Below are 24,771 nucleotides of genomic sequence, written 5' to 3' on the forward strand. Positions count from 1 at the left end.
ATGGAATTTGCAAAAAGTCTTCAAAAGTAACAGATCTTAAGGTCAAAAGTACAAGTATAAAATGGGAGGGGAAGGTTCAAAACTTTACCTTTATTATTATATAGAATAGATGTATGTAGGTAGATGAGCAATGGAATATTAAGTAATATATAAACAGTACAATGCACACAATATTGATATGCACCTTTTTCAAAAGAAATTGACCTTTAATAACCTCATGAGGGAATCTGCATGTTCCAGGATGTATTATTCATAATTGATTAGGATGTAGCTCAATAATAGGACTTCCTGTTGTGAGACTGAAGGGTAATTCTCTTTTCCTTTTCACCTCATATTAATGATTTCTGATGATTAAAAAGCTCCATAGTGACAGTGGTAACTTGCTGAGTGAGGCAGTGATGGGCTGTGAATTTATATAATCCATATCCTGATGTTTTTTTTAAATTTTTCAGCCTCTATCTTCAGACAGAGACTCTGCATTGGTGATTCTGTGCTATGGGCTCAGTGTGCTGGGGAGGAGAGCTCTCGGGACAGCTTCCCATCACATGTCCAGGTACTCGCTCACTTTGACAAATTGAGGAACGGTATTGCACACCAATGCTGGAATTATGCCAACCAAATGCATTGTTCTGTACTCAGGATTTTAACACTCCATTTGAATGCAAGTGGTTGGTACTTTAACAACTGGAGACCTAAAGCACAGACGTCATACAGTAGTTGTACTGATAAATATTTGATAAGCTTTACCAGCCAACAGGGTTATAACATTTATCAACTATTCCTTGGCTTACTTCCAAATGTGGTAATTAGGAGTCAAAGACAGTAATGTGAACAATTTAACAGATTTCAGATATTGAAAGAAGTTACGGAAGAGATAGCAGAGGCACAATTACATATACATAACAATTCATTAGCAAAGGGAGTATTGCCAGAGGACTAGCAGACAGCTAATGTTACTCCTATATTTAAAAACAGAGATCGAACAAATCCATGAAACTATAGACCAGTTAGCTTAAAATCAGCAGTAGGAAAGATAATGGAACATTTAATCAAAGATGCAATGGAAAAACATCCAGAAAATGAAACTCTTAATAATGAGTAGTCAGCTTAGATTTTGAAAGTTAAGGTCATGCTTGATCAACCTTTTTGAAGTAACAGAACGAGTAGACAGGATAATGTAGCAGATGTAAGATATTTGTACTTCCAAAAGACCTTCAATAATGTACTGCATAGTAGTCTTACGACTTAAGGTCAGAGCATGAGGAGTCAGGGCACAGGTAGCAGAATGGACAACAAGCTGGTTAAAGAACAGAAAACAAGAGAAGCTACTCAGACTGACAAGTGGTGGGAAGTGATGTTCCATAGAGATCTGTGCTGGGACTACTGTTCTTCACAATTTGCATTCATGATTTAGACTCAGAAATCAGAATTGCAATTTCAGAATTTGTGAATGACACCAAGTATAGTAAATAAAAAAGGAATAATGTTTCAAAATGCAGGAAAAACTTGCAGAATGGGCTTGCAATTGGCAAATTAATTAAGTTTGAGATGGTATATTTTGGTAGGAAGATAAGGAAGCCACATACTGCTTGTAGAATGAGAATCTGAATGAGGTAGTGAAGCAAAGGGATCTAAGGGTACAGAAATCACTAAATGTAGCAACAAGGTTAATTAGGCCATAAAAAATGAACAGGAGACGGGGAAGATAAAAATTAAAACAAAGATATGATGACTTTTATTGAAATTCACTGAAAAAGAAAATCAGCAAACGTGCTAAAATATATGTATACTGTTGGTTCTTGCTTATCATAGGCTCATCTTAGAGATAAGAATTCCTCTAGTGATTGAAATAAGATTTTGGTATAAAGGAAATAAGATTTTACAGCAAGCCCATAATGTAGTCTCTTCTATGTGGAAACTCTGTGTAAGGATTACCTGAAGGAAGACCTATAACTTTATTTGTAGCTAAGGGTGTACTAAAATACTGATGTGAGATTAGTCTTGGTGTTACACATAATCACACCTTCACATTGAATGCCTGTTGTATTTAAAAAGTCTTCATCTAATCAATTTTCATAACTGATTGTGTTAATTTATCTCCTTTTTAATATTTGTGGTCAAAAAAGTAATATGAAATAAAACAGAAAGTGTTAGAAATACATAGCAGATCTTTGAAATCTGAAAAGAGAATGGATGGTTAATATCAAATGAATGGTCAATATCATCTGCAAGGATTTTGCTTGGATTCCAAAGGAGAAATACCTGATAGACATTACTCCTGGAATTCCAAGAGTCTTTACACCCAGAAAAGGGGTACATTCCAAATCTTTAACTTCACTTTCATCTTTTCAGATTCTGATGCACCTGCTATGCACTGCCAGCATTTTCTGTTTTCATGTCCCTTTTAATACTTGCCAGACTTTGCAACGTCACCCAGTCAGTTACCTCAATTGTATCAGCAGCATTCACTTTTGAAACATAAGCATTCTCAAATATTCTTTTTTTCTTTTGGGCCTCCTTATCTCGAGAGACAATGGATACGCGCCTGGAGGTGGTCAGTGGTTTGTGAAGCAGCGCCTGGAGTGGCTATAAAGGCCAATTCTGGAGTGACAGGCTCTTCCACAGGTGCTGCAGAGAAATTTGTTTGTCGGGGCTGTTGCACAGTTGGCTCTCCCCTTGCGCCTCTGTCTTTTTTCCTGCCAACTACTAAGTCTCTTCGACTCGCCACAATTTAGCCCTGTCTTTATGGCTGCCCGCCAGCTCTGGCGAATGCTGGCAACTGACTCCCACGACTTGTGATCAATGTCACACGATTTCATGTCGCGTTTGCAGACGTCTTTATAGCGGAGACATGGACGGCCGGTGGGTCTGATACCAGTGGCGAGCTCGCTGTACAATGTGTCTTTGGGGATCCTGCCATCTTCCATGCGACACACATGGCCAAGCCATCTCAAGCGCCGCTGACTCAGTAGTGTGTATAAGCTGGGGGTGTTGGCCGCTTCTCAAATATATACATATAAATATATACATGCGCATGCGCCAACCAGTCCTGGCAATGCGGAACACAGGGCTGCGCATGTGCAGAGTAGGAGCCAATCTGCTCTTACCCTGGCCTTGCATTACTCTTCTTTCAACACCCACCCTTCTCCAGCCAGTATTGGTCACTCATTCTCCATAACTGAGAAGGCAGGGGATAAAGCTTCCTGGATGTAGGCAGGAGCAGCAGTGATGGCCGGAGGGACAGAGCGAGCGGGCCCGGGGGGCAGGTAGAGGGAGTGAATGAGCGGGCGGGTGGGGGGGGAGCGAGCGGACGGTCGGGCGTGGGGGAGCGGGTGGGGAGTTGCAAGCGGGGGGAGGGAGTTAATGAGTGGGGGTGAGCGCACGGGCAGGCAGTGGGGGTGCGAAGGAGGAGGTCTTCGGCTGCGCTCTCCCCGCTTCCCCACCACCGGTCTCCGCATACATTACGCAATGACGTCTCTGCGCATGCGCCAACCAGTCCTGGCAATGCGGAACACAGGGTTGCACATGTGCAGAGTAGGAGCCAATCTGCGCCTGTGCGCAGTCTGATGACGTCAGCCAGCGGCTGCGTTTTCAATAATCACTTTGATTTTGAAATTGTGCTCTGTACACCCAAGTCTAGGTCATTAACATACGTCAAGAAGAGCAGGGGGCCAGCATGACCCTGGGGAACCCTACTATACATCTTCCTCCAGTCTGAAAAACAACTGTTCACAACTACTCTCTGTAAATCATTACTGTGCAAGTTCTTTTGGCAAACCTGTTATGTGGCGGTTTATCAACCACCTTGTGGAAGTCCATGTACACCACATGAGCCGCATTACCCTCATCACCCTCTCTGTTACCTTATCAAAAAACTCAAGCAAGTTAGTTAAACACAATTTGCCCTTAACAAATCCATGCTAACTTTCATTAATTAATCTGCATTTGCCCAAGTGACTATTAATTTTGTCCCAAATTATCGTTCCGAAAAGCTTTCCCACCACCGAGGTTAAACTGACTGGCCTGTAGCTGCTGGACTCATCTGTTTTTTGAACAAGGGTGTAACATTTGCTATTCTCCAGTCCTTTGGCACCACACCTGTACCTAAGGAGGATTGGCAGATTATGGCCAATGCCTCCGCAATTTCCGCCTTTACTTCGCTAAGTATCCTAGGATGCATCTCATCCGGTCCTACAACAGTGCAGCCAAGATGAAGCGCATAACAGGAAGGAGGAATTGAGTCCATGTTGTGTGACTAATTTGGTGCTGAATGTTGGTGCTTCAATGCTTTGCAATTACAATCTTAATGTAGTGGGATTTATTGATGGTGAGTATTTTTGCAGTTTGCTGACTTTGACATGATTAATATCTAACATGTTTCCTTTCAGTAATCTAGAGTCCTTTCTGTATGGCCTCCATGCATTATTCAAGGGAGATTTTCGAATTTCCTCTGTGCGAGACGAGTGGATATTTGCTGATATGGAGTTGCTGCGGAAAGTGGTAGTTCCTGGAATACGAATGTCTCTTAAACTTCATCAGGTAAAACTACCACTTTTGAGTTTATTGTACAAAAGTTTCAGCCAGTTACCTATAGAAAACTGGGCTTTAGTATTTTGACAAATGTATACTGAGGAACCTGTCAAGTCCTTAATACTTCAACTATTTACTAAGGAATTGTCTGGGGTTTGACCTCCTTGTGGAGGTCTAGGAATAAATTATGCTTAACTCAGTTTGACGAACTCTTTCACACTAACCAGTTTAGATTGAAGTAAATTAAATTTACTAAACCTTGATTAGACTACCTTCACGCTGTTGTGAGTGAATTAAATTTTTTGTTACTGAATCATAAAGGAGCATTACTGCAGCAGCACCTATTCAGTAAAGTGGAGAGTATTCTATCGCACTTCTGACTTCTGCCATGTGGATGCCAGAGAGCCTTTGGGGGAGTTGGAAATGAACCATTTGCTGCAGATTACCCTCTTACCTCCTCTATTAGCCTCAACATTTATGTGGCTGGTCCAGTTGAGTTTCTGATCAATGGTGACCCCAGGATGTTGATAATAGGGGATTTAGTAATGGCAGTGTTGTTGAGAGATGGTTAGACTCTGTCTTGGAGATAGTCATTGCCTAGCACTTGTGTGGTGCGACTGTTACTTGTCGCTTACCAGCCCAAGTCTGGATGTTGTCCAGGTCTTGTAGCATTCATTAAGGAATTGCGCATGAAGCTGAACACTGCGGAGCGGCACAGTGGCGCAGTGGTTAGCACCACAGCCTCACAACTCCAGTGACCTGGGTTCGGTTCTGGGTACTGCCTGTGCGGAGTTTGCAAATTCTCCCTGTGACCACGTGGGTTTCCTCCCACATGCCAACGACTTGCACGTTGATAGGTAAATTGGCCACTGTAAATTGTCCCTAGTGTAGGTAGGTGGTATGAGAATTGAGGGAAGGTGGGGCTGTGAGAGGGAAATGAAATTAATGTAGGATTAGTATAAATGGGTTGTTGATGGTCGGCGCAGACTCGTTGGGCCAAAGGGCCTGTTTCGATGCTGTATCTCTCTATGACTCTATGACAGCCATCATCAGCAAGTAGCCCGACTTCTGACAGTGATGGAGGAAGGGTTATTGAAGAAGCAGCTGAAGGTAGTACTGCCTAGGATGCTTCCCTGAACTTCTGCAACAATATGCTGGGTCGGAAATTATTAGCTTCCAACACATACAACCATTGTATTTTGTGCCAGCTATGACTGCAACTACTGGAGAATTTTCTTACTGATTCCCAGTGACTTCAGTTTTACTATGCTCCTTGATGCCACTTCTGCCTGAAGATGGTTGTAAATGTTTGAGGATGTGGATATTTATGGAGTCTCCTGCTCCCATTAGTTAGTAATTGTTCACCACTATTCACAGCTGGATCTGGCGGAACTACAGAACTCTGTCCTGATCCATTGTTTGTTGGACGACTTAGATCTGACTATAGCTTACTGCCTTTGCTATCTAGCATGCGTGTAAGACTATGTTGTCTGTAAACTTCATTTTAAAAGACTGTATTAGTTATTCATTTATCAGTGTCCAGTACAGCAGCTGAACTGCATATTTGCTGAATATCCTCAGGCAATTTACAAGATACTTCCCTTATGAATCTTGAAGGCAATCCTTCAGGCAATTTAAGGCAACACTGTTACAACAATACAGTAGTGTAGTTTGGGATTGTACATTTTTGTGCATTTGGTAACTACCTGGCTATCCACAGTATTATATGGGTTAAAGAAAAAGGGGTGAATTTTACAGCCCCCCCCCCCCCCCCCCCCAACCAACTGCTCGGCGGCGGGACACCCATTAACATATTTAATTCATTAATTTTAATAGATTTAATCAGACCTGTGCCTCCACCTTCCGTCCCACTGTGATGTTGGTGCTGGTGGCTGGCACTCCCATGCCTTCGTGTCCCCATCTGGGGATCTGAGGTGGAACACTTGTGGGGACGGGGGAGTAGGTATGTTTTTCAGTGCAGAAGGTGGGGGGGAGCGGTGTCAGAGTCACTTCATTGTTGTAGGGGATGGTGGGAAGGGGTAAAGTTTATGAACTTTGTTGGGGGTGGGGGGGGGAAGGTCAGGTGCACAAGGTAAATGATTTGGGTGGGAAGAAGGCAGGTAATTAATTCTATGGTTATTGAGTTTCTCAATATCTACCCGATAAAATTCTTCAACTATTTTAAGCACCCCAGTTATAACATCTCTTAATCTTCTGTACTGAGGAATACAAGCTTACTTTATTCAACCTGTCTTCATAATTTAAACCTTTTAGCCCTGATATCATTCTGGTGAATCTATGCTGCATCCAGTCCAAAGCCAGTATATCCTTCTTGAGGTGCGGTGCCCAGAACTAAATGCAGTGCTCCCAGATGCAGTCTAGCCAGAATTTTGTACTGTAGCATAACTTCCACCCGTCCAGTAGATTTTAGTGACTTCTGCACATGACCCCTAAATTACAACAGTGACTACACTTCAAAAATAATTTCATTGGCTGGAAAGGGCTTTGGAATATTTAGAAATGCAAGCCTCTTTCCAACTCTGTCTGCTCCCTCGTAGTTCCTAGCTTCTCACCATCTTTCTTGAGTCCAAAGTATATGACTTCACATTTCCCCAAGTTGAACTCCCATCTGCCACAATCTTTGCCCACTTATCTAATCTATCAGTGTCCTTTTGCAACTGCCTGCCCCTATCTACACACTTACTGCACCAACTAACTTAAAGCCATCCTCAAATTTGGATTTATGACTTTCTATTGCTTCATCTATGTCACTTCTGAATATAATGAAAAATTGAGGCCCCAGTATAGATCACTAGGGGACGCTGCTATTCACATCCGTACAATTGGATGCATACCCATTATCCTTATTCTCTGTCTCCTACCTCCTAATCAGTTCCCTACCCATGTTCCTGGACTATTAGTATGAGGGTAAACAATTCTTGGAACAATTACTTAACTCTTACAGTAAGATAATCTTGTGGTTCTTATGTTGGAGCTCTTGGGCACATTATCATGAAAACAGAAGTCAACTTGTTTAATAGTTGCTCTCCCACTGCCCCCATTCTGTTAACAGTTCAACAGAGGGAGGCCACAGTACCTCCCACAACAGAAGAAGAAAATTGGTTAGGTTGTCTGAGTTGGCAAGTGCACCACAGATAAAGCTTGGCTACCCGACCCGAACTCAACTACATGTGTCAGATTCGGGTCGAGTCTGTATTCGACGACCAGCATTCGGGGTCGGGTCGGGCTGGACTGTACTGTTTTGTATTGTTTTTGTTTCAGTCTATGATCTTTTTCTGTTTCAAAAGTATGTTTGTTATTTTTGAGTCGGGTCGGGCATTTAAAAAAATTAAAGGGCTCTGGCCCAGGTCGGGTTCGGGTTGGTTTTTGTTGGATCAGGCCCAAGTTGGATTTTAATTTTATACCTGAGCCAGGCTTTAACCACAGGAGCTTAGAGGAAGTCTGCGATCAGGCAGGTCATCTGACCCCTGGCAGATGGACTTGAGATCAAGGCATAAATTAGCCAATTATTTTGGAGAGTGGGGGAGGGGGAAATTTCTGTAAAATTTGACCACTAAATCAATACCAAAAACATACAGCAGAGATCAAGTTACCTTGTCTCAATTAATCTGCGGTTTACACGGCAGTTAACTATGCTTTACTGCACACAGTTCTCCACGTAGCTGATGTATATGTATCTTCAGAGGCTGGAACAGATGCAGCTGTCTGCAGTAAAACATGGAATATATCTTTCATAAATTACAAAGGTGAAGGATAATTGTCAATTTAAATTTGCTTGTAACTCTATTGGGTCCTGATATCAAGTCTACTGCATAAATCCTTTGATGTGTGAATGGATAATATTTTAGCCACATAACACTGATGTACTCAATTGAGCTGTATCACTAAGTTATGTTGCAACATTTTGCAGAATTGAGCTCCTGGTTCCCACTAACCATTTGGAGGAATTGCAGTTGCCTGTATTTGGGTGGCGCAGTGGTTAGCACCGCAGCCTCACAGCTCCTGCAACCTGGGTTCGGTTCTGGGTACTGCCTGTGCGGAGTTTGCAAGTTCTCCCTGTGACCGCGTGGGTTTCCGCCAGGTGCTCCGGTTTCCTCCCACAGCCAAAGACTTGCAGGTTGATAGGTAAATCGGCCATTGTAAATTGCCCCTAGTGTAGGTAAGTGGTAGGAGAGTGGTGGGGATGTGGTAGGGAATATGGGATTCATGTAGGTAGTATAAATGGGTGGTTGTTGTTCGGCGCAGACTCAGTGGGCCGAAGGGCCTGTTTTAGTGCTGTATCTCTCCATGACTATGAAATTCATGATTCTGGCAGAGTTGTGGGCTGTCACTAGCATGTGTTTTCTAAGAATTGTAGGCTGGGAAATATTACAAGCATTGATGAATATGCTAAGTTTGGTTAAATATTTTTAAACTGATTGAAATAATAGACACGGTAAGTGCTATTCACTACAATCTTTTATTCATTGAAGCATTTAACTGTGTCCAGGTGTACTGTTGGTTGCAGCATAGTAATGTTTTGGGCAGGAAATGACAATCTAGCTGACCCTTTCAAGCCTCTCATTGGGTTCCTTACTGTAATTCCAGAACTAACAACCCTCAATCCTTTTTATTAACACAAATTTATTCTGTCCTTTACTGTATAATTCATTTATTTGTGCTATCTTTGAAGGCATTACTGTGTCACAGTACTTTAATGATGGTGTAACTGGTGCTAAGTATGCTGGAAAAACTTTTTGTGAACGTGTTAATTTGGGGAATTTTCTTTGCCAATATAGAATTCAGAAACTCTCAATCTCCACAAAATAGTTGCAGTTAACTATTTTTAATGTGTAGGAGTGCTATTTTCATGATTTTTAAAAATATGTTTGAGCTTTTGGAGAGCAGAACAGTTACTTTAAGGTGACTTCCAAATTGTCTATTCAAAAGAAAGTTGAAAAAAGTAAACTTAATTAAAAATGTTGCAGTCCTTTCTAAGGGAGGAACTCTGTACATCCTAGAATGGCGCCATTGATTGGGATCGAGGCCACTACTTTGGATATCCAATTTTAAACATGTTTTTATGGGAGTAGGTACATCCAGAATGATGCAGGCTGGTCTGAAGCCACTACTCCCACTGCAGTCTATGGAGCCACTGTGGGCCATACAAAGCACTATATTGTCTTAATAGACCAGTGGTACTCCATTGAAGAAAAAGTGTATTTTTTTTCAAATGCGAAGCTTACACTTTTTGAATAGACAATGAAAGGCAAAACAGGAGCCTTCCTAGACTTTGATGCCTCTTTCAGTCCTAGCCACATTACTAACCAGGAAGTATTTTGGTTTCATCATTTCTATCCATTTATCAATTTCCTTAAGTTTGGTCTTTTTGTGTTTTCAGGATCATTTCACCTCACCTGATGAATATGATGATCCGGCAGTGTTGTTCGATGCCATAACATCCCATGAGCAGAACTTAGTCATAGCTCATGAAGGAGACCCAGCCTGGCGAAGTGCAGTGCTGTCCAACTCTCCCTCGCTGTTGGCTCTGCGACATGTTATGGATGACGGGACTAATGAATATAAAATCATTATGCTGAATAAGCGATATCTCAGCTTCCGAGTCATTAAGGTATATTGCTTTAAGGTTGTATTATAATGTTAGGTGCTTGGAATCATTGTGGGCATTATACAACCATAGAGGTTTGTTGCACATGGAACAGTACTGCCCAGAAAGTACATTTTAATCTATAGTTTCTTTATTTTCAGTTTCACACCTTGGCATTTACGCAGGTGCACCACTGGATCCTGCTGGTAGCCCAGATGATAGAAAGTAGCTCATGAAGTTTGCAGCTGCCATTAAATAGTTTATAATTGTATTTTATGGTCAAAGTTACCAGTTTGAAAAAGCACACCCTATATGAGATTCATCTCTTGTGTGGAGATTGAAATAGCGACTGTGATTGTGCTGGCCTTCACGTGGTATATACATAAGGAAACCTGAGTAAAGCAAGAAAGAGTTGTCCTCCGTAACGGTTAAGTCAGCGGTCCTCAATAACCAGAAACCCAATGGCTCACGGTGACCAGCAAACCAATGGCTCTAAACTTGGCACTCAGCATTATCCTGGAGTTGTTTCACATTGACAGAATTGGTCCTGGACAAGCCAGTTCAAACCTGATCGGCAACCTTTATATGTCGTTCTCCCCCATTTACTCTTCTTTCTGCCACTGCTCTGAATCATGACTGGAGTCTTGCAATTTCCATTGCTAAAGTGGAAGGAATCTGGCTTTGTGGGTTCATGTTTAACTGGCAGCTTGTGAAAGCCACAAAAAGTTGGGTGTTTGATGCAGTCAACTCTCGAAAGGCCAGATTTGGACTGCAGCGGTTCAAGAAGGCAGTTCACCACCACCTTCTCAAGGGCAATTAGGATGGGCAATAAATGCTGGCCTAGCCAGTGACGCCCACATCCAGTGAATGAATTAAAAAAAAAATAATACTGGTGCCAAAAGCAAACTCTGATATAAATTATTATTTTTTATTCATTCTTGGGATTTGGACGTCACTGGCCAGGCCAGCATTTATTGCCCATCCTAATTGCCCTTGAGAAGGTGGTGGTGAGCTGCCTTCGTGAACCGCTGCAGTCCATTTGGGGTAGGTATACCCACAGTGCTGTTAGGAAAGGGGTTCCAGGATTTTGACCCAGCGACAGTGAAGGAACGGCGATATAGTTCCAAGTCAGGATGGTGTGTGACTTGGAGGGGAACTTGCAGGTGGGGGTGTTCCCATGTATTTGTTGCCCTTGTCCTTCTAGTTGGTAGAGGTCGTGAGTTTAGAAGGTGCTGTCTAAGGAGCCTTGGTGCATTGCTGCAGTGCATCTTGTAGATGGTACACACTGCTGCCACTGTGCGTCGGTGGTGGAGGGAGTGAATGTTTGTAGATGGGGTGCCAATCAAGCGGGCTGCTTTGTCCTGGATGGTGTCGAGCTTCTTGAGTGTTGTTGGAGCTGCACCCTTCCAGGCAAGTGAAGAGTATTCCATCAACTCCTGACTTGTGCCTTGTAGATGGTGGACAGGCTTTGAGGAGTCAGGAGGTGAGTTACTTGCCTCAGGATTCCTAACCTCTGACCTGCTCTTGTAGCCACTGTATTTATATGGCTACTCCAGTTCAGTTTCTGGTCAATGGTTGCCCCTAGGATGTTGATAGTGGGGGATTCAGCGATGGTAATGCCGTTGAATGTCAAGGGGCGATGGTTAGATTCTCTCTTGTTGGAAATGGTCATTGCCTGGCACTTGTGTGGCACGAATGTTACTTGCCACTTATCAGCCCAAGCCTGGATATTGTCCAGGTCTTGCTGCATTTCTACACGGACTGCTTCAGTATCTGAGGAGTCACGAATGGTGCTGAACATTGTGCAATCATCAGCGAACATCCCCACTTCTGACCTTATGATTGAAGGAAGGTCATTGATGAAGCAGCTGAAGATGGTTGGGCCTCGGACACTACCCTGAGGAACTCCTGCAGTGATGTCCTGGAGCTCAGATGATTGACCTCCAACAACCAGAACCATCTTCCTTTGTGCTAGGTATGACTCCAGCCAGCGGAGGGTTTTCCCCCTGATTCCCATTGACCTCAGTTTTGCTAGGGCTCCTTGATGCCATACTCTGTCAAATGCTGCCTTGATGTCAAGGGCAGTCACTCTCACCTCACCTCCTTGTTTGCCATCGACTGTGCTTCTAGCAGTGTGAAAAAGCCTTAAGATTCAAACCAATTTGGTATCTTGGCCTTAATGGATTTCTGAGTTTCAGTATATTTAAAAAAAAGATGCCTATGACTCCTCTGCTCCCGTCTTCCTGGCAATGGTTTTATTCCTTAGTTGTATTATAAATTGTCTTTAGGAGAGTGAGCTAAGTGTGCCACCGTCTAGCATTCATATTTGTAATGTACATCAGGTTTTCCTACACAACATCTGCATTGTGGAAGCCACCATAACTCGCTTATACAAACTGTGACATTTTGGCCAGTATGCACACACTTAGTAGAGACATGATGGCATTACAACGGAGAAGATAGGACATGCGCAGTGACTTTATGTCATGGCATCACGACCAAAGTCTGGAGCAGGTTTACTGGCCCCAGGAAAACCCCACAGAAAATATTGGATCTTTCTGACAAACAGTCTGGTAAAGTTATTTTAATGTTGTCACCAGCTGCATGAGATCTGAGTTATGGGATCTGGCAGCTGATGGTCAATATAAAATCAATCTTCACTATTGCCTATTTCTGATCTCCACACCTACAACACTCCTAGATCCCTGTGCCCCTGCATTTCTGACCTCTTGAGCATCCTGGGTTTAATTGCTCTACCATTAATGGCTATGATTTCAGCTGCCAAGGCCCTAACCTCTCTAATTTCCCCTCAGTTTCTCCACCTCCCTCCTTTAAGACGTTGCTTAAAACCTACCTCTTGGACCAAACTATTGGTAATCTGCCCTAATATCTCCTTAGGTGGCTTGGTGTCAAATTTTGTTTGATAACACTCCTGTGAATTGCCTTGGAATACTTTACTACATTAAAGGTGCTATACAAATACAAGTTGTTGTTGTACCTGTATTAGTCAGCGTCAATGGCCAGCTGATTAGCAAGTGTCATGCCTACGTATCAGCCAGTGTCCGTGTATCAATACAAGTATCTGCAGACCTACTGCTTTGAAGGTCAAGGCAATCGGGGCCTATTCTTTCTCCTGTTTGCCTGTTAGGAATACCTCCTATGCAAAATGATGGTGGTCCTTTGAACAGGCAGGATCTCCGCTTCACAGACAAATTCAACCAAACCCAATGCCCATTTAAACACTATTAAAAAGCAGAATAAGGGACTATATTATTTTTAAAGGTTTTTAGCTGCATCTTCTGGGAACACCATTTCAGAAATTGAAATGGAGTTTAGTTGAGAGCTTCCTGTCAGGGAAAATAATTTTTTAAACTTCAATGGGGAAAGACAGAAGTTTTGCATATTTGCAAAGATCAGCATCCCATGTGTAGGACAATGTAGTGTTCCAATGCTGTTAGAAATGATCTGCACAGCTTGTGTAGTCTTGCTGCTTCTAAGAACTTATTTCAATAAATCATCTTAAACGTTTAAATTTTGATAGTTTTCTTTAATGATTTTTTTTTTTTAAATTGAGCATGTGTGAGATACAACCTTGTTTCATTGTGGTGATCCAGCATTGCAGTATTTTGCTTTTGTATTAGTGTTCCTTGTGCTCTTCAGCCATATCGACTCAAACTGATATGTCACTAATGAAGACTTATCACAATGCTGGAGAATTCATTGATCATAAGTGATGCCACTTACTGTTGGAAGCTGACTTTCACAATATTGTATGGGTCTGGTAATACTAACTGCACACCCTGGAGTTCTGACTATCCCAAATCGTGCATCAGCAGTTCCACTGGCACTTGTATGTGCATATGTATACATGCAGGTGCTTTGAAATTCATAACATGGAGAGTTGTGCAGTATATGTAATGCCACTAGTACCAAAGGTGTCACTTTGACAGTCAAAATGAGCGAGCTGCTGATTTTGCATCACAATTCATGTGTAACGTCAGCACCAGACCCGAAAGCTAAAGTAAAGAATTTGAGGGGGGATAAAACATATTTAATGAGTGATCTCTCTGCTCTAGATTTTCACACTTTGTCCATGTCTCTGTGCAGGTGAACAAGGAATGTGTCCGGGGATTGTGGGCTGGACAGCAGCAGGAGCTGGTCTTCCTGCGAAACCGCAACCCAGAACGAGGAAGTATCCAAAATGCAAAGCAAGCCTTAAGGAACATGATAAACTCTTCGTGTGACCAGCCAATTGGTTACCCAATTTATGTTTCTCCACTCACAACATCCTACTCTGATACGCATGAGCAGCTAAAAACCATCCTTGGAGGAGCCATAAGTATCACAAACATAAGGAATTTCATTGTGTCTACATGGCACAGGTTAAGTGTCTACACTACAGCTCTAAAAAAAATTTAACTTTTTAAAAAATAATTCAATATACTTCAGCAACTGAAAATATCAAATAGTGCACAAGTGACAAAACACAGTGTAATGCTGATGATGGGTGTAGGAGCTGCACAAAAGATTGTGTCCAATCAAAGCTGTTGTTACCTCCACTTGGGTTAGATAAATATTCATTTCTCATTTCAAAATGTAATTTTAAAGTTTGACTCCACATCTACCAAGTTGTCCCTGATCTGGAAATAATGGGTGCCTGAACTGAGAATATGTTGCATCCTCACCTTGATGAACACACATGCATTCACCAAAAGAAATTCTTCTGCTTATGCTCATTGATTACGTTAATGCTGGTTCCCTCTCATTGTGAACCTCTTTTGGACAATTTAAGCTTGTCCACAACACATGCGAAGATATCTTTAAGTATCAGGAACAAAATGATTGGGTAATGTAAGGGATTGTATTGATTGCAGATGTATTTTTTTAAAGTGTGTATATTTTGGGAACAGTGAATCACTGTTAGAAAACTCAGTTTTGAGACATAAAGGCTGAAGCACAGGCTATACAGTGTTAGCAGAGGACACAGCTGATATAGACATCATGAGGTACAGTCATTCTTTTCTGCTCAGGATCTGCCTAGGTGCCTCAGTTGAGACTGGGGCGTCTGTGTGTTGTGAGTTATAAGAAAGAGCCCATTAAGCTGCCCTAGTCTGCCACTACCCTGAAGTACAGTGCTCCCTGTCAGGAGGTACATACTCCTCCTCAATGAACTCTCCAACAGTATTCACAGACTCTAACTGATTGTATCTGTCCTCTTCAGGTTACGGAAAGGATGTGGTGCCGGTTGTAACAGTGGTGGAAATATTGAGGATTCAGATGCAGGTGGAGTCTCCAGTGCCAGTAATAATGTAACTGCTAATGAGTCCCAAAGTAGTACTTCCCATGGAGGCTCTGGACCAGCTGGATATGGGCCTGGAGCAGGTCTCCAGCCTCCAGTCACATCTAACCCACCCATATTGGGTAAGGTTATGTTATTCTGTTATATACTTGAGCAGATTATTTTTAAAGATAGGTTCATAATTGTAATAAAAGTGCCATCAGTGTAAGTCCTATATTCAGTCACTGCATCATTTAACTAAAATATTAACTATGATGAGATTCAGTTTCCTCTGATAGTCCATTACAGATCTGTTAAGCAAGGAGCTCTCAGATGGAATTGAACTCGGAAGATGTTTCAGAAGCTCTTTGTTTTCTCTTGAAATTAAGCTACGTAAAGTATTCACTGATATTTAGAAGGTGCTTATTGTCCACTCAAAACCATCTCTAGCATAGTTAAATTTGAATTTATTGCTGGACATACAAGAATGTAAAAATCCATTAGTTAAGGCACTATTCTGGAGAGGAGGATTTTTAAAAATTATTTGTGACTATTTGTTGACAATGATTTGTTACAACACCAAGATAGAAACATAATTGTGTAACATCTAAATTCTATGATTTAAAATTTTAGCCGTGCAAAACACAGTGGGTATCATCGTTTAAAAGTCATAATCTATGTTAAGGTCTGTGGTGTACAGAGTTATTTGTTCTTGATTTCAACAGGCACCAGCCACAGCAGTCACTCAGTGCAATCCAGCCTCGTCAGACATTCCCCTGCACGTGCCTCAGTCGCCAGCCAGTCGTCTTATCGATATAACACCCGCCACTCTTCCTTACGGACATCTGCCACTGGCCTGGTACCATGCCGCCGTTCATCCACTAGCCAGTTGTCTTTGCGAAACCTTCCCAGCTCAATCCAGTCCCGACTGTCTATGGTGAACCAGATAGAACCGTCAAGCCAGACAGGCACTCTGGGTATACAGTGCGGCCTGCCCTCTTCCAGCAGCTCCAGCCAGAGCATTCCCATCTGCAAACGCAACACACTGGCAGGACTTCTTGGAGCAGAAGGGGTCACCAGTGTAGACATTCAGCCAGGCAGCAACTCGAGTACAGCATTTAACACACCTGCCAAGAAGGATGAAATTAACTACAAAGTTCAGGTACATGCTCATTAAGAAATGTTGCATCCCCCACAAGCTGGAAATAAAATCACACCCAGTAAGCATTTCCTGTTATGTTCCCTCCATTTAAATGAGATGTATCTTACAGCCACCGAAAAAACATCGTTCTATGCAAGGTATCTTCCACGTTAAGCACAAGGACAAGTGGCCTGTGAGCCTTGGGATCCAGCTGATGAAGCCCAAGGAGCTCTGTTCAAATTGAGTGTGTGAGCCTGGAGAATGGAAAGGGCTGTTTTAGCACTGTTGTCCCACTGATAGATGAATCTTAAATGGGTGCAAGATCTTTTAGTATCTGCAGCTTGAAGTTAATGAGAACATTGATTTAGCATGTGGCCCACAAGGCCCCATGGTATAGTCTCAAAGAACTCAAGAAAAAAGGCTTGGCTCTGCCTGTGTAGAGTATTGGACTGATGGACTAGGCCTGCCTTGACAGGCATCTTGCTCACTCTGTCTCCCTCAACATCTTCCGATCTGGATAAAATTGCCAATCTTAGCTGGACCATCAGTCAGAGGGAGCAAAAGCCTCACTACCCCTTCCTACATTGTGGGTTGACATAGCTACATATGTATGTGTGTGTGTATCTGTCTGATCCATTTAGAGTACAATGCATCTTGGGGAGAGGCAAGTAGAATGGAACAAACTAGCCCCTTAAAGATTCGTTAAAGCTGGACAGGCAATAAGGAGTATATTTCCTGGTGCATGTTTACTGTACTGAAGTACCAAACTACATTTATCTATCCTGCTAAAACACACTTTGTTATTCTTTCACTTCTGGGACTCGGGTTTTACATGTAGCTCAAGTAACAGAGGCTTGTTGAAATAAAAACAGTGATGGAAATACTCAGCAGAACTTCTGATGAAAAGTCACAGACCTGCTGAGTATTTCCAGCACTTTCTGTTATTTCAGATTTCCAGCAGCTGCAGTATTTTGCTTTTATTTTAGAGGCTTGTTGAAAGCTGTTTATGAACAACTAGTTTACAGGAGACGAATCAATTTAGTGTAGTTTAGCAATTTATGAACTCAAACCGGGAGCTGTTCGAGAGCAAGTTCACAAAGTAGAAATGCTCAGTGAGTTTAATAGTGGTCTCTACTGAGGCCGGGTCATTCCTTAGCTGAATACTCATGGCAACCAGAATGCTTCGGCTGCATGGATTCAATATGGGAAACTAATAGGTAAATACAAATCATTTTGTGGCTCAGAAACATCTCTGAACATTTTTGCCTGCATAACGAGTCACTGTGCTCTGAGTAATTTATTTTATGTGAAGTTTTTGAAAAATGTGATAAAACAGTTGGCAAATGCAAATCTTGTGAAGTCTTTGCTCTGATTTTACATTTGTCACTTCTTCTTCTTTGGCCTCCTTATCTCGAGAGACAATGGGTAAGCGCTTGGAGATGGTCAGTGGTGCGTGGAGCAGTGCCTGGAGTGGCTATAAAGGCCAATTCTAGAGTGACCGGCTCTTCCACAGGTGCTGCAGAAAAATTTGATTGTCGGGGCTGTTACACAGTTGGCTCTTCCCTTGTGCCTCTGTCTTTTTTTCTGCCAACTGCTAAGTCTCTTCGACTCGCCACACTTTAGCCCCGCCTTTATGGCTGTCCGCCAGCTCTGGCGAACGCTGACAACTGATTCCCACGACTTGTGGTCAACGTCACAGGACTTCATGTCGCCTTTGCAGACGTCTTTAAAGCGGAGACATGGACGGCCAATGGGTCTGATACCAGTGGCGAGTTCGCTGTACAATGTGTCTTTGGGGATCCTGCCATCTTCCATGCGGCTCACATGGCCAAGCCATCTCAAGCGCCGCTGACTCAGTAATGTGTATAAGCTGGGGATGTTGGCCGCCTCGAGGACTTCTGTGTTGGAGATACGGTTCTGCCACCTTTTGCCAAGGATTCTCCGGAGGCAGCGAAGATGGAATGAATTGAGACGTCGCTCTTGGCTGACATACATTGTCCAGGCCTCGCTGCCATAGAGCAAGGTACTGAGGACGCAGGCTTGATACACTCGGACTTTTGTGTTCCGTGTCAGTGCGCCATTTTCCCACACTCTCTTCGCCAGTCTGGACATAGCAGTGGAAGCCTTTCCCATGCGCTTGTTGATTTCTGCATCTAGAGACAAGTTACTGGTGATAGTTGAACCTAGGTAGGTGAACTCTTGAACCACTTCCACAGCGTGGTCGCCAATATTGATGGATGGAGCATTTCTGACGTCCTGCCCCATGATGTTCATTTTCTTGAGGCTGATGGTTAGGCCAAATTCATTGCAGGCAGCCGCAAACCTGTCGATGAGACTCTGCAGGCACTCTTCAATGTGAGATGTTAAAGCAGCATCGTCAGCAAAGAGGAGTTCCCTGATGAGGACTTTCCGTACTTTGGACTTCGCTCTTAGACGGCCAAGGTTGAACAACCTGCCCCCTGATCTTGTGTGGAGGAAAATTCCTTCTTCCGAGGACTTGAATGCATGTGAAAGCAGTAGGGAGAAGAAAATCCCAAAAAGTGTGGGTGCGAGAACACAGCCCTGTTTCACGCCACTCAGGATAGGAAAGGGGTCTGATGAGGAACCACCATGTTGAATTGTGCCTTTCATATTGTCATGGAATGAGGTGATGATACTTAGTAGCTTTGGTGGGCATCCAATCTTTTCTAGTAGTCTGAAGAGACCACGTCTGCTGACGAGGTCAAAGGCTTTGGTGAGATCAATGAAAGCAATGTAGAGGGGCATCTGTTGTTCGCGGCATTTCTCCTGTATCTGACGAAAGGAGAGCAGTATGTCAACGGTCGATCTCTCTGCACGAAAGCCACACTGTGCCTCAGGGTAGATGCGATCGGCCAGCTTCTGGAGCCTGTTTAGAGCGACTCGAGCAAAGACTTTCCCCACTATGCTGAGCAGGGAGATTCCATGGTAGTTGTTGCAGTCACCTCAGTCACCTTTGTTTTTATAGAGGGTGAAGATATTGGCATCGCGTATGTCCTGAGGTACTGCTCCCTCGTCCCAGCACAGGCATAGCAGTTCATGTAGTGCTGAGAGTATAGCAGGCTTGGCACTCTTGATTATTTCAGGGGTAATGCTGTCCTTCCCAGGGGCTTTTCCGCTGGCTCGAGAATCAATGGCATCACTGAGTTCCGATTTGGTTGGCTGTATGTCCAGCTCATCCATGACTGGTAGAGGCTGGGCTGCATTGAGGGCAGTCTCAGTGACAACATTCTCCCTGGAGTACAATTCTAGGTAGTGCTCAACCCAGCGGTCCATTTGTTTGCGTTGGTCAGTGATTATGTCCCCTGATTTAGATTTGAGGGGGGCGATCTTCTTGATGGTTGGCCCAAGAGCTCTCTTAATGCCATCATACATTCCTCGGAGTAATTTATTTTATGTGAAGTTTTTGAAAAATGTGATAAAACAGTTGGCAAATGCAAATCTTGTGAAGTCTTTGCTCTGATTTTACATTTGTCACTTGGGAGCAGCTAAATGATTATTGTCACTGTGTTAGAAAGAACTATTCAATGTTGTTAAGTTGGTAACTAGGGAAGGTTAACTGAGATTGAACTATACAATGTGGATGTTGATATTTAACTTCTGCAGTTTAATAATTTCTTACAGTAGACAAGGTCGGTGAGATGACACTCATTTTTATACAAGCATTGGAAAATGCCATCAAGGCCACAAAATGCTCGAAGATTAACATTTTGTTAGGGAGTCACATCTATTAGTTATTAACAAAATTCAAAAAGTTGGTAATGCATTCCTTGCTGCTGGACTCCTAATTAACTATCATTGAATCATCAACAGTTACAGAGCTGACTGTGGTCTGATGCTAGGACTCAAATTCCTAACAGCACCATTCATTAACTTAAGCTGCATTTACATTATAAAACTGCTGGAGGAAGCAGAATATAATCTCTCGAAGTAGTGGTTCTGTAATTTAACCTGTAGTTCCCAGCAGCTTGTGCAGTTATAGGTGATGTGTAACTATGTTCTAACCAGTGCAGCTGCCCTCATTTCCCAGGTGAGGAACCATGTTGCTGGTTTGGATGAGTGGGCTACGCCACTCATTCTGATAGAGTGCTGCTATGACGGGAGGAAGCAACGGGGGAGAGGGGGGTGGGGGGGAAGAACAATGCTTTAGATGAGTCCAGGGGTCTCTGGAGACAGCAGCAGCATCTTGTTCAACTTAAGGCATTACACTGCAGTGTGAATAAGTTTAGTTTCTCTGAACCCGGTTACTGCTGTAATTTACATGGCTATGTCACTGAAGACGAGAGGTAGGAAGTGTATCAGTAAATGACAGAATTCAGTAGTTCACACTATGCAGAGGAAGAGTTGGAAACAAAATCTTTGAATAATAGAGAAATGAAGGGTGAAAGAATGAGTGCAAAAATAATGGGGAGAAAATAGATCAAGAGCAGAAGCTCAGAGAGGTATGTTGGAGGATGGTATGGGGGAATGAGAGTATCTTTGGAAACTTCTCACAGTTATTGATTTCAATTGCAATGCATTTGGGGAGGGCAAATAAGGCGAGGGAATATACAATAAATGGGAGGATATTGAGAGGGGTAGAAGAAGTGGAGTGCATGTCTGCAGGTCCCTGAAGGTTGCAGGACAGGTGGATAGAGTGGTCATCAGGAAGAATCTAATGATTCAATGTAGTTCTTACTTGGAGTGGTGATTTTGCAGCTGCGGAAGTATAACACTGAGTGGGTAAACTCCGCATATTCTTGGGTGAGCAATCAAGTGTGTTTGGAAGTTTGTCCCCTACCTTCCCAATAGGTAGACGTGTCCCTCAGCGATATCAGAATGGACATTTCTGATGTCCCACAGACTGCACTATATTAATGCTTATCAGTGAGTTGTGATAATTCCTCACAAGGGATTAAAATGTAACACAAACAAAGCCTTATTCAGTGCAAAGATAGCCCTTTGTATATTTGAAAATGTTAAATTTTGTTTAATTTAATTGATGCTACCTGTGAAATGCAATTCTGTGTGAGGTTTATTTAACCCTGATTAAAGCATTGTGCTGCAATGATCTATAGGACAGTATGCCATGGAACGTTATGTGATCAAAGTAAATACCAACAAAGTGCTCAAGCATTTCTGCATCCAGCACATGCCTGGTGACAGTTTATTAACCAGCTTGGAAACCACTGAAAGAATTAAATTTCCACACTGGACTCAGTATGATAAACATAAAGCTTAGAACCAAATGTTCTGGTACAGATATTCAGTAAATTCTATGTCCTATCATATATTACAAGGCATGGTGGCACTTTGACACCTTGAATTTAGCATTGAAATTTGCAGATGGGAATCTGAATAGATTTTCAGTTTGAGTGCTGGATCGGGTGTCCTTGGGTAAAATAATTCACTAGTTTGCCGATTAGTGATGCCAGTATTTCTTTTCCTGGTTATTTGCAGATAATTGACACTGGCCAGGTCATGGAAGCCATCAACATGTCCAAGAGGAGAGAGCTTCATTGGCCAGATGAAGCAATCCAAATGCGAGCTGGTCGAATCAGCTGGAAAGACTGGAGTCCTCAGGAAGGCATGGAAGGCTATGTAAGTTCCCATATCCATCAGGAATTCCTCCACTTTTGTTGAATGGAGCATCACTCTCAAGTGCAAGAGTAGCTGCTTAGTATAGGACACAGAATACATAGGGAGGCACTTAATGGGTGAAAGAGTTGCTATATGGGAGGCCAGTGAGATTTGGAAAGACTGGATTTTCCAGATGAGAGGCTAAATTGTCTGTTAAGGAGGAGTTCTCAGGATGTCCTGGAGCACTTTATATAGCCAATGAAGTACTTTTGAACTGTGGTCACTGTTGTAATGTAGAAATTGTGGCAGCCAATTTGCGCACAGCAAGCTCCCAAAAACAGCAATGAGATAATGTCCAAATAATCTGTTTTTGTGATGTTGGTTGAGAGATAAACATTGGCCGGGACACTTGGCAGAAGGCCTCTGCCCTGCTTCGAATAGTGCCATGGGATCTTTTACATCTAACAAAGCCATGAGGCCTCATCTGAAAGACAGCACCACCGACCATGCAACAGTCCATCAGTTCTGATGTGCAATCCCAGATTACATGCCGAAGTCTCTAGAATGGGGCCTGAATGCACAACCTTTGATTCTGAAGCAAGGGTGCTACCAATAAGCCAAGGCTTAGAATTGTGGGCCTCTAGCTTCAAATGTTCCTTGATTAGAGCAGTAGAAAAAAGTAAAATAGTGGAAAACTGCATGCGAAGGTTGCAGGTCTCTAAGGACTGCGGCCCTGGCACCCTAGGCGATGCAAAAGTGCATCATCATAGCATCAAGATGTGTTCCTCCATTGAATGTACTGCAATCTGCTATGTTAGTTGTATTTTGCAGTGTTACGATTCTTCAGACTAGGTTTTAAACAAGGTTTTTAGTTAGAATTTTGTCCCTCTTCTGCTCAGACTCAGCTGTATTAATTCAAATTACTTGATGGGCACGTTCCAGCCAGTTACAGCTTAAGTACACGGGATTTTGATTGGTGCAAATTGCCTGCTCTGCAGTGATGGGCAAAACAGAGGAACATGTTTATCACTGTGAACTCCAATCAGAGTACACAACTCAGTTATTTATACTTCCCCAATTGTGGTTGTGCTACAAATTCTTAATAGGTATGAGTCCATAGGCCATGACTGAGACATTGCGACAAGGGAAAATATTTAGTTTGGATTGGCTAAGTTTTCCCTCCAACCAAGACTGCTGCTTTGATGCACATCAGAGGGGAGACCAGCTCTGAAGCCTGTCTCAGTACAAAAATAAGGCAATCGAGTCATCGGGTGCTAAATTTGTATCTGTGTAAACTGAGCTTGGTTTGTGATGAGTACCCATTATGATGTATAACCTCGCCAGGGTCCTGCATTGACACCTGACAATGCCTGCATTCCTTCTCCTGAGTCATCTTGTACCATGCGGTGCAGTCAGGTTGTTGTATCAATTGTCTGGTGCAATCTTTCATGTAAGTGCAGCAAAACAAAGCAATACAAGATTGCATATTAGCAGTCCTAACCAATACAACTGGGGCTGCCCTCAAAGATTTAGTTGTTTTGCATTTACTGACAGGATTACTGTATTGGGTTTGACTCTAATTATGAAAGCATGCCATACAAATAAGCACAACATTTGTTCATAGATAAAACTTTTCACTGCTGACTTTTTACTGGGAGATTTTTCTTTAAATGTATTGAAAAGCCACAGTGGCTGCTTCTGTATTAGTCTCCAATCTCAATTGTACAACACGACGAACGTGCTGAACAGTGGAGACTGAGTACTTTCCCATGGGGAGGGGAAATGAGAGTGAACGCTGGATGTCCATTATGCTCCGAGCTGGTTTCAAAGTGAACTTCTTGGTGTAGAAGTCCACTTTGGCTATTAATGACACACGTGACATGAAGAGATGGCAAAAGAAGTAGGAAAAAATAGAACACAAAACAAGGTGTTAATTTTATATGGTGTAATAATATCCCTTAAATATTTAAATGGCATGTCTCCTGACAATGCAGAGCATGCGCAGTGCGATCGCCAACGTCATCAGTGCGTCTGAACATTTGCCAGCTTGCCAGTATGGGTCCGCGCATGCACGCGTCAACATCACCACGTAATGATGACAGACATGTTGCTTCATCCCTCGATGTCAGCGATCGCTGCCTCCATTCCCTCTAACAGTACCCCTTGCCCTCCTGCAATCAACGCCTCAATGGCTGCTTCTCTTCCTCGCTCCCTCCTGTCATTCTCTCCCATGCCCACCTGCTCGATACTGTTCCCGCGCCTGCTCACTGCTCCCGACTGCTCGCTGCTCAATCCCGCCGCTCCATCCCACAACTCGCTTCCAGCCTCACTACTAGCACCCCATTCACTCATTGCTCCCACACCCTCCCCCCACCGCCGTTTCTCCAGGTGGCGAGACGGGAGGGAACGGTGAGCAGACGGGCTCAGAAGAGAGCGGCGGGAGGGAGCAGCGAGCTGTCTGAAGTGGAGGGAGGGGGGCGGCGAGCTGTCTGAAGTGGTGGGAGGGAGCAGCGAGCAGTCTGAAGTGGCAGGAGGGAGCAGCAAGAAGGCAGGTGCGGGAAACTGAATGCAGCAACTGAGACAGCAATCGCAGGAGGGATTAGGGAACAGAAGTGGCAATCGCGAGACTGGGCGGGG

At 43.2% G+C, this 24,771-nt stretch overlaps 1 protein-coding gene across 5 annotated transcripts in view; it reads left to right on the plus strand.

Annotated features, from left to right (window-relative positions):
* pcnx1 (pecanex 1) overlaps positions 1 to 24,771 on the plus strand; it is a 303,868-nt gene that overhangs the window by 277,470 nt on the left and 1,627 nt on the right. For all 5 annotated transcript variants that reach the window (XM_068039551.1, XM_068039549.1, XM_068039550.1 and 2 more), the window contains 7 exons: positions 453 to 553; positions 4,389 to 4,539; positions 9,932 to 10,162; positions 14,246 to 14,520; positions 15,360 to 15,559; positions 16,142 to 16,578; positions 22,015 to 22,155. In XM_068039551.1, coding sequence (XP_067895652.1) covers positions 453 to 553; positions 4,389 to 4,539; positions 9,932 to 10,162; positions 14,246 to 14,520; positions 15,360 to 15,559; positions 16,142 to 16,578; positions 22,015 to 22,155 — 1,536 coding nt within the window. The remainder of the gene's footprint in view (positions 1 to 452; positions 554 to 4,388; positions 4,540 to 9,931; positions 10,163 to 14,245; positions 14,521 to 15,359; positions 15,560 to 16,141; positions 16,579 to 22,014; positions 22,156 to 24,771) is intronic.

Source organism: Heterodontus francisci, chromosome 9 (assembly GCF_036365525.1).
Source record: "Heterodontus francisci isolate sHetFra1 chromosome 9, sHetFra1.hap1, whole genome shotgun sequence".
NCBI classification, from domain to species: Eukaryota; Metazoa; Chordata; class Chondrichthyes; order Heterodontiformes; family Heterodontidae; genus Heterodontus; species Heterodontus francisci.